This window comes from Corvus cornix, chromosome 1A, assembly GCF_000738735.6.
Source record: "Corvus cornix cornix isolate S_Up_H32 chromosome 1A, ASM73873v5, whole genome shotgun sequence".
NCBI classification, from domain to species: Eukaryota; Metazoa; Chordata; class Aves; order Passeriformes; family Corvidae; genus Corvus; species Corvus cornix.
In genome coordinates, this window is record NC_047057.1 from 66062132 (window position 1) to 66074342 (window position 12211).

The 12211-nt window shown below is 38.1% G+C and overlaps 1 protein-coding gene across 1 annotated transcript in view; it reads left to right on the forward strand.

Moving 5' to 3' along the window:
* The window catches only part of SMC1B (structural maintenance of chromosomes 1B), a 30695-nt gene that overhangs the window by 17060 nt on the left and 1424 nt on the right, over positions 1 to 12211 (forward strand). Inside the window, exons 15-24 of the mRNA XM_010410205.4 lie at positions 1120 to 1226; positions 1967 to 2108; positions 2881 to 3026; positions 4150 to 4303; positions 5643 to 5741; positions 6605 to 6761; positions 7327 to 7481; positions 8860 to 9011; positions 9417 to 9486; positions 12097 to 12207. Coding sequence (XP_010408507.2) covers positions 1120 to 1226; positions 1967 to 2108; positions 2881 to 3026; positions 4150 to 4303; positions 5643 to 5741; positions 6605 to 6761; positions 7327 to 7481; positions 8860 to 9011; positions 9417 to 9486; positions 12097 to 12207 — 1293 coding nt within the window. The remainder of the gene's footprint in view (positions 1 to 1119; positions 1227 to 1966; positions 2109 to 2880; positions 3027 to 4149; positions 4304 to 5642; positions 5742 to 6604; positions 6762 to 7326; positions 7482 to 8859; positions 9012 to 9416; positions 9487 to 12096; positions 12208 to 12211) is intronic.

Below are 12211 nucleotides of genomic sequence, written 5' to 3' on the forward strand. Positions count from 1 at the left end.
GTGTAAATGCTGGAGAAGGAGAGATTCCTCACCACTGTCCGTAGTAACTCAGGCTGTATCATACATCTTTAATTTAGTTCCTGGCTTCTGACCCATTTTCATCAGTCAGTCTGGGATTAATTCATGACTGGAATTCTACATTTAAGAACAAGCCAAAATTGCTGCTGGTTCTCTGTCTTGCTTGGGGTGCAGTCATGAGGGAGTGCAGGTGTCTGTCATCTGCAAACACTGAGAATGTCATTGATGGTTAAGCTTGTAAGAATTCCAGGTACAGGGAACTTTTATTTTGCTTATTCTGAAAAAAAAAAAAAAGGGGCTATCATTTGGAGCAATCATCAGTTTCCAAAGAGTAGTGTAACTTGGAGAATGTAACTTGGTTTGATGTAGTATTTGATACCTGGCTAAAAAAGCGTGAATACTAAAACAATATCAACAATACCAGGTTTTGACCTGTAGAGTTCTCGTAAAATTTTGTTCAGTCCATTGGGTTTCCTTTTAAATAGGCTGTTGCTATTTCTTCCTTCAGTTCAGCCATATACATTCTACCTAGTATTTGCCTGCTTAAATTTTTCTTCAAAATTTTAGAATTGGTTTTGGCTGATGCTTTTGTTAATATCTACTGTATCATTAGGAGATTAGATATTCCATGGCAGAGTTTTTGCTATGATTTTTCTATAAATGGAGCACAGTAATTAATATTAATGGTTGTCTTGAAAGGATTCAAATAAAAAACTGAACTACAACTCCAAGAAATCTGGTGTATCTAATTAGTGTCCTGTCCAGCTTTCTCTTCTTCTGCTGTCTGGGAACAACAGGCAAAACCAGGGAAGCAGGTTACAACTGTGATGACTTTTGTCTTCGGAATGACCAGGTGCTGTCAAGAAGATCTTAGGTTGGAGTTACACTTGGTAGCTCACAGGCACATATGCCATATGTCTGGCATTTGGACTGAAAATGTTATTTGAAAATTTCAAATACAAATTACTTCTCAGTAGTTGTTAGCTGTTTTCTTGAAGTATCTTAAAAATCCAGTCTGTAGCATGAAGTGATTGAATATTTTACATCTGTGAGTTGAAAAATAGTATAATCATTTTTTGTTCCATTTCTCTGTTTTCAAAGGTTGAAGATGATGTTTTCCGGGAATTCTGTGAAGAAATTGGTATAGAAAATATTCGTGTGTATGAACAAGAACATGTGAGACAACAAGAGGAGATCGATAAGAGAAGGTGATATATGGCACTGAAATGTAAACCAGGGGTCGGTATTAGATTGGGCACACTGGTACTTGAGAAACTCCCTCACAGGAAATAGCACAAAGTCCTAGAGGATGTAGAAGGTTCTCTTTATTACTGTAAGGATTAGGTAGGCCACTGCTACGAATTAGTTAGTTAGATCACTGCTGTGGTTTGGGTTTGTTAGACAGTCAGGGACTGCTTGCAACAAACTTGAAAGGTAACATTTACTATTTTGGTAGCACTATTGTAAAGAAATAGTTTTCTGAAACCTACATTGAAAAATTGCACTATCCCAGATTGAGAATAGCATGAAGGGTCACTTGTGTTTGAAAAATCTTAAGGAAAACTGGGTGTAAGATGCAGGTGTTTCGTATAGGAACATACTCTTAAGGAAGACAGGCTCTTGAGTTTTTCACGTGACCTCACCTAGTGTTTCTCTCTTCTGTCACTGCACCATAGATTTGTATTTTAGGAGGAAAATGATAAAATGAACTGATGGTTGAAGTTCAAGTGTCACTTTCCATATTGATGTGGCTATATTGTATTTTTTTAACTAATATCACTGTATCTTTGTGATTTCCCATATATCCACAGGATGTGGTATAGTAGAATCAATGTATGCCAGTTTTTGTGTTCATATAGAAGATACAGTAATGGTATCTAAATAGAGTCCAATCACAGTTACTAGCCTGCTTTGTAAGAACTGGTTTTAAATCCTGTACTTTGACTAGACTGGAGTTTGAAAATCAGAGGACACGACTGAAGATTCAGCTGGAGTATAATCGTGATCATCTACAAAAATTAACAAACTCAGTCAGCAAGTTGAGGGAGACAGTTCATAAAGATGAAGCTGAGATTATCAAGCTACAGAAGGTAAGTGTAAAATCAATGTCTGTCTCCGTAATTCAGTGCATTCTTTCCTCTCAGTTCCAATTTTGAATAAATGTAGTTGATGCTGTGGATTAATTTTTCAAGAGGTTAATTTAGTTTTGACTTGGTAATTACTTAAAAAATGCAGATGCATATTGCATTTTAACCTTGGAATAAACTGCTGTATTTGGATGCTTTTTTATTATTAAAAATAAGTTTACTAAAAATTAAGTTTTGGATTACTGTCTGTACAGTATTATTTTATATTTTGTTCAGTTAATGTGTTCAGTTGATATGAAAAGGCAACATACAACTACAGATACAACCAGCAGCATGTGGCTCAGATTCAGCAGCAGATTTTATGAGTAAGAGCAAACAACTCTAGTGCTTTACATCTTTAAGCTACTTTACAGCCACTAACACATTTAAAATAATGCTTTGAAACCGATTTAGATTTTTAGTTGAAGTAATATGTATGGAGTCCTCCTTCACAGTGTTTATCCTGTATTGTGCTGATGGTGCTTGTTAAAGAAACTGTGCTTGTTCACAGAAAAGGGAAGGAGAAAAGATGTGCTTTGAACAAAAAACAAAAAGTGAAGTGTATAAAACTGCCACAAAGTGGGGGAAACCCCCTCTCTCCAGTGCCTTTTCAGATCTTGTGCTGTAACACATCTGAATGTAACAGGTTTAAACTTTAACTTCTCCTTTCTCTATAGTAGATGTTCCAGATCTAGATTCTTGGTGGGAGGTTAAAACTTTAAATATTTCTATGCAGGATGAGGAAAAGCTTCTAAAAAAAGTGAATGAACTTTTGGAGGAGCAGCAACACCTTAAGGATAGATTAAGTGCTCATAAATCTGAGCTTACAAAAAGCCAAAATGAAGTTGAAGAGTTCAGAAAGACAATGTTAACTCTTAATAGGTAATTCCTACTTGTACTCCTGGGAAGATGATTAACGGGATAATATTTAGAAGGGATTTAGTGATCACCTGTTTGGATTTCTCTTGTTTTGTTTTCTTGTGAAAGATTTATTAGAGACATAGTGATCTGCATCTACAGTGTGCCTTAGTTTAACAGTGTTTCTAATTCAGTGTGTGAAGGAGAGTATTTCAAGAGAGCCATTCCATAAACCATATAGAATAATTTCATTACCTGCCTAGTCTTGGGTCTCACTGTGATCTCTGCCCACAGATCTCTGATCTCTTGTGGTCAGTATGTAGTAGCTTACAGCTTGACTGGGGGCACGTGAAGTTCCCTGGTAGTTCCACAATTTAGTTTGAGTTGTACAGTGGGCCCAATTAATGGGAACATTTTTATTTTCCAATTTCATTGTTATTTTTCCAGACTTTTCATGTGTTGGATACCTTAAACTAATACTAACTTTAGGTCATTATTTTGTCCTACTATTACATTAAATCAACTCCTTTGTGGACAGTTTATACTTCAGTTTTGTGGTGCTTGCTTATTATTGATGTGGCTACTGTCCTTTAATCAGGAGTCATCTCTGTGTTTTAAAACCCCATCATGTTGGCACAGTATGGCTAGGTAAACTTGTGGAATTTTCTATAAACTTATGAACTATATGCCTATTAATTTGTATTGTGTGTAATTTTAACAAGATGTTTCTGCTGATGGTAACTTTGTGCTATCAGAGGAATTGGTTGCAAAGAATCAAGCTGTTTCAAGAAGAGTAATGATAAAAGATACTTGTTTACATGTTGAAGGATCAAATCTCCATACGTGTTCACTAGAGTTCAGGGGTAGGCTGTTATTAGGAAAGATGGGTATTTGAACATGCCTTTAAGTGAACTTGGCAATGTACTGAGACTGAGGCTCCCTCTGGAGTAATTCAGGAGAATGGAGGGGATGGCAGAAGTACAGTACCATTTTTCCTTTGTATTTGATGGGGATTACTGCAGAGGAAAGAGCACTCTTGGTGCTTGGAATCTGTTTTCCATGCTGTATTTGTCTTGCTGTTTTTCTGTGGATGTTATTAGCAGTGGTTTTCCACTCTTGAGTTGTTTTGTGCCCTTTGTGCATGTAGAGAAGCCACAAAGTTGCAGAGGGAAGCTACAGCTCTAGAAACCTCTCTGGAAGAGAAGAGATTAAAGCGACACAATCTGCTGCTTGAATGCAAGGTGCAGGACTTGAAAATCAAGTTACTGTTTGGATCACTGGATGACATCAGTGAAGTAGAGGTACTTAAAGTGTTTACAGGAGATAGATACCATAGAGGAGCACTTACTTATTAATTTAAAGATCCTTTTTCTCTCCTTACAGGACTGTTTGTCTTACATAGTACTATTCAAACAAATATGCTCTATTTGTGTGATCAGGTCTCTTTCATTCAAAAGAAGTATTTCTTTTTATTTTTGTAGACAGAAATATTGTTTGCAAGTATTTTTGCTTGTGCTTGAAACATACTTCTGTGAAATACATAAAATCTTGTGGGACAAGAAAATTGATACGAAGATACATAAGAGGATACACAGGGGTCAGTTCGGAAATGTAAATAAATATGGCTTGTGCAAGGGTTGAGATCACATTTGGTCAATCATCCATAATATAAATGCTGTATGTAAAATCATCCTTTTGTGTTCAGTAGATGTAGATATTCACAGAAATCAGGGATAGGCTAAAGTAGAAACATTCCTGCTGTCTGATGATTGCCCCTCGTTACTTGTCTTCATCTTCCCTCCTTTTCCAACATATTTTTGTGAGGAGAAATAAACTTTCTGCACTGTTACAAAAGAAATGAGCTGTGGGTTTTGAAGAACTTACTACATGTGTTTGAATTTGGAAGGAGTCTTGAACCCATTCCTTAGAAAAGTATTTTTGCTGGAGGATAGGTGTGAACTGGGCAGGAGACAAAATGCAGGCAATGAGGTGGGGTGAGCAGTCTGCGAAGGAACAGAACTGCTAGTGATCAAAGGATGTAGGAACTCAGCTCTCACTGTTCCTGAATAAGGAAGAGAGGAAACCAAGGAGGTGAGCAGAAGGAATAACGATGTGGATTCTTAATTAATCTCACTGAGAAGACCAGCAAGATTTGGTTCTGAGGAAGCATCTTGGTGGGAAAGGGGTCTAATAATGAGAGGTGGCACATGTTTCATTTGAGGGAAAGTGACTGAAATTCAGCCTACGGGGAGTAGAAGATTCTCTGCTTATGCCATATAGAACTGAAGCTCCTTGTTTCTTTTGAGGTTGACTGAGTGGAGGAAATGCCTCAGTTTACACAGTTCAGCCTTCCCTTGGAAGGGGTTGAGGAATCAGGGAGTGTAAATCTTTCCAGTCAGGAGATTTACAGGTTGTACTGTGTTGTAAATATGTTATAAACAAATTGCTGCTGCTTTCAACATAGCTTCAAGCTGAGTTTAGCAGATGTTTTCATCTTTATTTAACAGGTGTGGGTGCTAATTAGGCTCATGAGATCTTAACTCCTCAGTCCATTTGGGCCAGAGGAAGACCCATGGATTAAGTTTACCTTGTACCATGTTACCACTGTCTCTTAATTTTAAAATGTCCTTCATCTTATAGCTAGGAACTGAAATAGAAGGCACCCAGACTCTATCAGGGATCTATGAAAGGGAAGAGAGAATTCAGATAGACTACAGTGCCCTAGAAGTCGAGCTAAAGGTAATCATCTTTGTCTGAAATTATTAGAGATGGAGTGTTTGATTTTTATTTTTGTGAAAAATACTTTATTTGTTGTTTATTTATTCTTCACCGTGGTCTTTAAGTGGCACATGGTAAAAACACTGCTAAGCTGAAGTGCATGTGTATATGTGCTGTAGTTTTGCACTCATGACATAGCATTGATGTGTGGGATTTCTAGATAGATCAGTTTCCCATGTAACTGGCTTTAACTTACAGCTTACTTGAACCACAAAAATGGAATTGAGAGACTTAATATAACCTTGATTTTTTTTTTTTTTTTTCCCTCTCCTCCTTTACTTTCTGCCTTGAAGTAAAGGCTCAAAACTCCAGAACCCAAGGATGTGGGGGGTTGTTTACCTTCTGTGGCATTTGCAGAGACTGGGGCTTCCCATCCTGTCTAACAGCCCATTAGGTCACATTTTCTCAGCAGGTTTTGTAATTTTGTTTTCCTTTTTAATCTTGAGGAAGATAGTTAAATGTCCAAGGCTAAGCACAGAGCAAAGGATGAATCTGTCATCACTGGAACTTATCTCGAAGAATTCATGAGAACCTCTCCTTTAAAAATGAAGGAGTGAAGCACTAATTCTGCTCCTGTGCTGTATTTTAAAAAGGGAATCAAGGGAAAGGAATTGGTTCCCTGTTTTTAAAGGTCTTGGGGGAGAATAGTGAGGGCTTGGTAGATTCATTGCAAGAGGTAAGACCTGGGTGGCATCTTCAGTTGCATTTCCAGTTAAAGCTATTAATAAGTGGGTAATTGTTTCAGGAACCATGAGTGCGTGCTGTATGTATTGAAATGTCTTGGCCTAAAAGCAAATTAGATTGCTCTATTTTTTTTTCTTTAGGAACTAGAATCTGATAAAGATATAGAGGATCATGTTAAGCAAATGCAGCAGGAAATCAAATGTAAAGAGGTCACGTTAATGAAGACAGCTGCTCCAAACCTGAGAGCAGGAGAGAAATTACAGACAGCTCGAGATAAGTTCCAAGAATCAATAGATGGTAACACTGAGTCTTTCATGTCAGTCACTTTTGAGATTTCACCCTAATTGGAATTCCTTTTCTTGGGGTTGGTCCTGCTGGCTTTGCTCCTTTCAGATATCAAAGTATTTTTTTGTGCTCAAGTGTTTATCCTCAGTTATCTAATTATATGTAAACAATTCAGTAACATACACTTGAGTGAGCAGTATTTTGTTGAAATACAGTTTGAATGATTGGGAAGATATTTGTTTCCCACATGACATCATAAAGTATTTTTACTTGCTTTCTGAGAATTACTGACTTTAATGTTAAAATTGCTAAAATTTTTCTTACATAACTGAAGGAACTGTGTGTGTTGTCCAAAACTCAGACATGAGCATTTCTGCAAAATTATGAGTATCCTCAGAGAGTTTTGCAGACATTAACAATGTAAGAAACCTAAGGGGTTCTGGAGCTGTACCAGGTCAGTGCTGGTGCTGCTTAGGGCTGCCTGGCTCCCAGAAGGAACTAGGAGAATTTTATTCCTTGCTCCAGACAATTGTGGCACAGAGGAGTAATTCCTGTGATTTTGGGTTTTTTCCCGTAGCTTTTGAGACCAGCAGAAAGGAGGCCAGAATATGCAAGCAGGAATTTGAAGAGGTGAAAAAAAGGAGATATGAGCTGTTTAGCCGGTGCTTTGAGCATGCCTCCATAGCCATTGACAGGATCTACAAGAAGCTTTGCAGGAACACTAGTGCTCAGGTGTGTCATGTTCAGGGGCTTTGCCTTAAAGGCCTTAGTGGATGCTAAGTATCAAATAGCACTTTTGGTTTCCAAAGACAGTCTCAGTCCTAAAGATGAAAATTACAGAAATAGACTACAGAAGTTTAGGGTCAGGGAAGGAATAGGTGATAAGTCAAAGTATGCTTGACATTAGACAGAGAGAGGTAATCTGTGAACAAAATTGGGAACTACTCAGCTTGGCTTAGTTTTCCTCTTTGCTTTTAGCAAACTTGTAAATTATCAGAACAAAAGTGTGAAATGTAATTGAGTACTTCATTTAAAAATAACATTGGTTTACAAATCAGGTGATACAAATATTAATCATTAGTACAGACAGCTAAAAATCATAAATCAGTGCTAGTGTTTTGTACAAGGTCTTGAAGCACCTTCTACCCCACTTAAATATTTAGAAAACACAGACATAATATGTTTGCAACTTTTAAGAAACATGTAGAAAAATTGTCCCACAATTCTTTGTTACTATTCCTGTATTAACACGAAAAGTCAAGGGGGAACTCCCAAATGCTTTGGTTACGTCAAATTCCATAGACTGTGGAATGTTTAAGGGATTGAACTCTTGTCTGTCGTAAGATTTTGTGTTTTCCCTCAGCATGTTGTGTGTTCGTTTGGTTTTCTTCCATTATGTCTGTGATCTGAGAGGAGACATTTGAAATGAGGGTTAAGTAAGGAAATTTCTGTTCTATCTGTCTCCACTTGTGCAGCGGGGAAGAGTCTGTATTATTTTATTGTCTCTTCTATTAATGAGAAAAATAAACCATGTAGCAAAGATCTTACCCATCGTCCTTTTAGTGGTTTGGAAAAATGGTGGTTCCTTTAAAATAATGCTTTTAAATTTTGGCCCTGGGAACCAGGATACAAAGTACAGAAGAAGACTTTAATACAAGCAGTCTTTGTCCAACCTAGCTCAAAGCTAGGTTCTATAAAGCCAGCCTTTCACCAGAAAAATGCAATTTTGCAAATATATTGTCTTCCAGGCCAAAAAAGAAGAAACCTGCTTTTGAAGTGTAACATTTTAATAATTAAAAAAAACAAAGCAGTTACATAAAAGGTGATAAAATCAAGTTTGTTCAGTAGTTGAAAATTTGTAAATAATAAATATGTGCTGCCATTTCTTTACTGGTGTTGTTACTGAGCCTCTTGGTTCCTGGTTTGTTAGCAAAACCATACTCTCTGGGAATTGGATAATGTTACTCTCAGAATGGATGAACAGGTTCCCTAAAAGTGAAGCAAACTCACTGGTTTCCTCACTAGCTCAGGCAGTCTTTAAACCTAAGAACTACCCATCTAAATAATTTTATAAATGTCACTATTAACAATTAAATGTATTTGTTTCCAGGCATTCCTTAGTCCTGAAAATCCTGAGGAGCCCTATCTGGAAGGCATTGGCTTTAATTGTGTGGCTCCAGGCAAGCGCTTTATGCCAATGGACAGTTTGTCAGGAGGGGAAAAAACAGTGGCAGCCCTGGCTCTTGTGTTTGCCATACACAGGTAAAAGAACTGTTCTGGGATTATCCAGGGAAGAAAAGGAAGTATTGTGGTACTTGGCCAGATACCTGGAGAATAGGTGATAGAAAGAGACAGTGTTATGCTTACACACATACTAAAAAAATTCTGCTAATGGAGTATTCAAGCATTGCTGAAGTCCTTATTCTTTATCCGTCATGACTTTATATATTCAATGTAGATTTTTATGTTAATTAAAATATTAACTGTTAATTAAGTTGTCTATTATTTAATATTAAATGTTAAATGATACCTAATTATTTAATTAAAATAAATATAAGAGTAATATTGCAAAATATTGTCAACATTTTTTTATGGAGTAAGCAAGTAATTAGAATGTTTATTAACATTTTGGTATCTCAATGCAAAACACTGTCTTGTCTTCTGCAGCTTTCGTCCAGCTCCTTTTTTTATTTTGGATGAGATAGATGCTGCACTGGACAACACAAACATTGATAAAGTAAGTTGGTCTTTTACCAGCAGTATCTGGTACCTTTTGTAGAAGTGTGGCTACTTCCATTGCAGGGTGTTGGGATACAGAGATTGATTAGCCTGACTGAACCTGTTGTAAATGAGATTGGATTTAGGGCTGAAGTAATTGGTCTCTGAGGTATGAGACATAGGCAAAGGGTAAATTCCTTAATCCAAGTGTGTTTGATTGGCCTCTAAACTGTGAAGGTGAGAGGAGGTGGTGAGGAGTGTGAAGGTGTGCAGCGTAACCCCATGCGGCACAGTCTGACCTGGCGGGCACCTGGGAATTGTGCTGCTTGGAATTTGTAAGGCCTTGGAGTTCCCTTGGCTCTGAGAAGTAGCAAGGAGTGCGTCCGCATGTGGCAACCAAGTCATTCTGTCACTGGAGTGTTTAATACAATTGGCCTAGTAACTATTTTTGCATTAGCACCAGTTAAGCTGTTACTCCTGTCATTTTAGTCACATGACTTTCTTGATTAAAACACCTTCCTGCCCTCTCAATTACTTTTTCCCTTTTTGCCAGCAACTGTTCAATGTAACACGAACTGAGGCTGGAGCACAAACAGCAGATTGCAGCTGTGGATGGCAGCCCCTGAGAGGGGGAGGCTCAGAACAGGAGGGTTGTTTGTAGGGAGGAATCCTAAAGCTTTCCACATAAGCCTGGATTTTCTTCTGTGGAAGCATTTTTTTTCAGAGCAGTATTTCTACTGGCATTACTGCTAATGTCAGTTTTGGTAGAGCCTAACAAACAAAAGCAATTGTTTAAACACCATACATTTTGGTTTTTCCCCTGATGGCATTAACTGTGATGTGCTGAGTACCCCAGAGTTTGCTTGGAGGGTACCTCTGGAATAGCCAGCTGGGAAGCTCTACCACTTGTGCCTGCCAGATAGAATTCAGTTCCTTCTTGGAGGTTACTGACTCGCTCTGAGAGGTTCCTGAACCTGAATTCCATAAATATTCCTTGGGATGCAGGTCCACAAGGTTACCCAGGCCCTGAGGTTGTTTTAACTTGGTGCAGTTTGAGCAAGATCAGATGGGATGTAATGGGGCTATAATGAAAATCCCTAAGGAAGCTTTCGGGTTTGGCTCTCAGTGACATGGTAAAAACAAGATTACACATCACACAGCACCTCTGTGATCTGAGCTTCTGTCAGATACTGCTCTACTTATGAGTCTCCCTCAGGACCACTCTAAGATGATGTATTCTGGTTAAATATGAGTATTATGTTTTCTGTATGTTGTTCTTTCTGGGCTCAGATGTCTCAAGGCTGATGACCCGGAGCAGTGCAGGCTGACTCCAGGTTTTCCTTTGCTGCTACACCATTTACTGCTGAACTCCACATTTCTGCCTTTCATGGAAGCTGTGGTGTCAGGTGATGAGCACTGCCCATCTCTGCAGCTGTCTGGGGTGGCTGTCTGGTATGTCTCCTGGCTCTGTTTGGAGCTGGGCAGGGACCCAGATCATGCCCTTACCTGGTTGTTACCTGGATGACTTTATTAATCCAAGTAAATTCCTGTTGCCATTAGACATGCCCCAATCCCATACACACTGCATGAAAGTGAGGATTTCTGGGATGTTGCCAGCTTTCCATATAGGGTACCTATGATGCATTAATAGAGCTGATGATGATTAACAGAGTGCACAGGGCACTTTGCCTCTCTGAGGAGGGTCATTCTGCCTGGCATAAAAGAGGTCCCCTCTACACCTAAGGATGTGCTGAGCAACATTTTTGTCAAAACACTGGAAACAAAGAGGTGATTTTGCCTCTATGCACCTGGATTTCTCAATTTAAACATAGTTAAAATTAAATACTGGAAGTGAGCAACACTGCTGTGTAAAAGATTGTTGCTGGTACTCACTGGGTATCCATTTTTTATCCTGAGAAATTAATCCATTTCCTTCCATTCTTTCAGATTGATGATGTATTAAAGCAGATTCCTCAATAATTGGAACTATACTCTGAAATTATTGTGAAGTCTGTAACTTGCTAAAGACAGTTCTTCCCATAACTTACTAACAACAGTTCTTTCATTAAAAAATAATTTCCTTGTTGTGTAGATAGAACTGTGCAGGCAGAGGGCTCATGAAAAATGTACTGGATTTCCTTTATGCAGCATTTAATTTATATTGGGGGACATTGCAATACTCACCAGTTCGTAACTTACATTTTGTACCTTTATGTTGCATTATCATTGAGAAACTTGCTGCTGTCTGCAGTGAACTAATTTAAGATTATTATACAGCCAGTAGCAAACTTTTCACACTTTTTTAAAAAACTTATTTAGGAATTTCCACCTTCCTTTCTAGTTACGTTAAGTAAAATTGTTATTCATGGGCACTGGTGTCTTTTTATAGCTTTATTCATTGGACTGAACCATTATTTTCTTAAATGTTTTCAAAAAGCAGCATATCTGAGGGGTTGTCTTAAAGCCATGCAAAATATCTGGCTTTTAAAACTGGTTTATTTCTCATTTTATCAATCTTACTTCATGACGGAATTCTACAGCTAGCACAGTTCAGTTCCCTCACCATTCTGTAATCACAGCACTGTTTCAGGCTGCCAGAACTAACTGAAATACTTGTTTTTTTCCAAAGGTCTCGAGTTTCATTAGAGAACAGGCACATGAACGGTTCCAAATGATAGTTATTTCCCTGAAGGAAGAGTTTTATTGCAAGGCAGATGCATTGATTGGAGTGTGTCCTGAGGTAA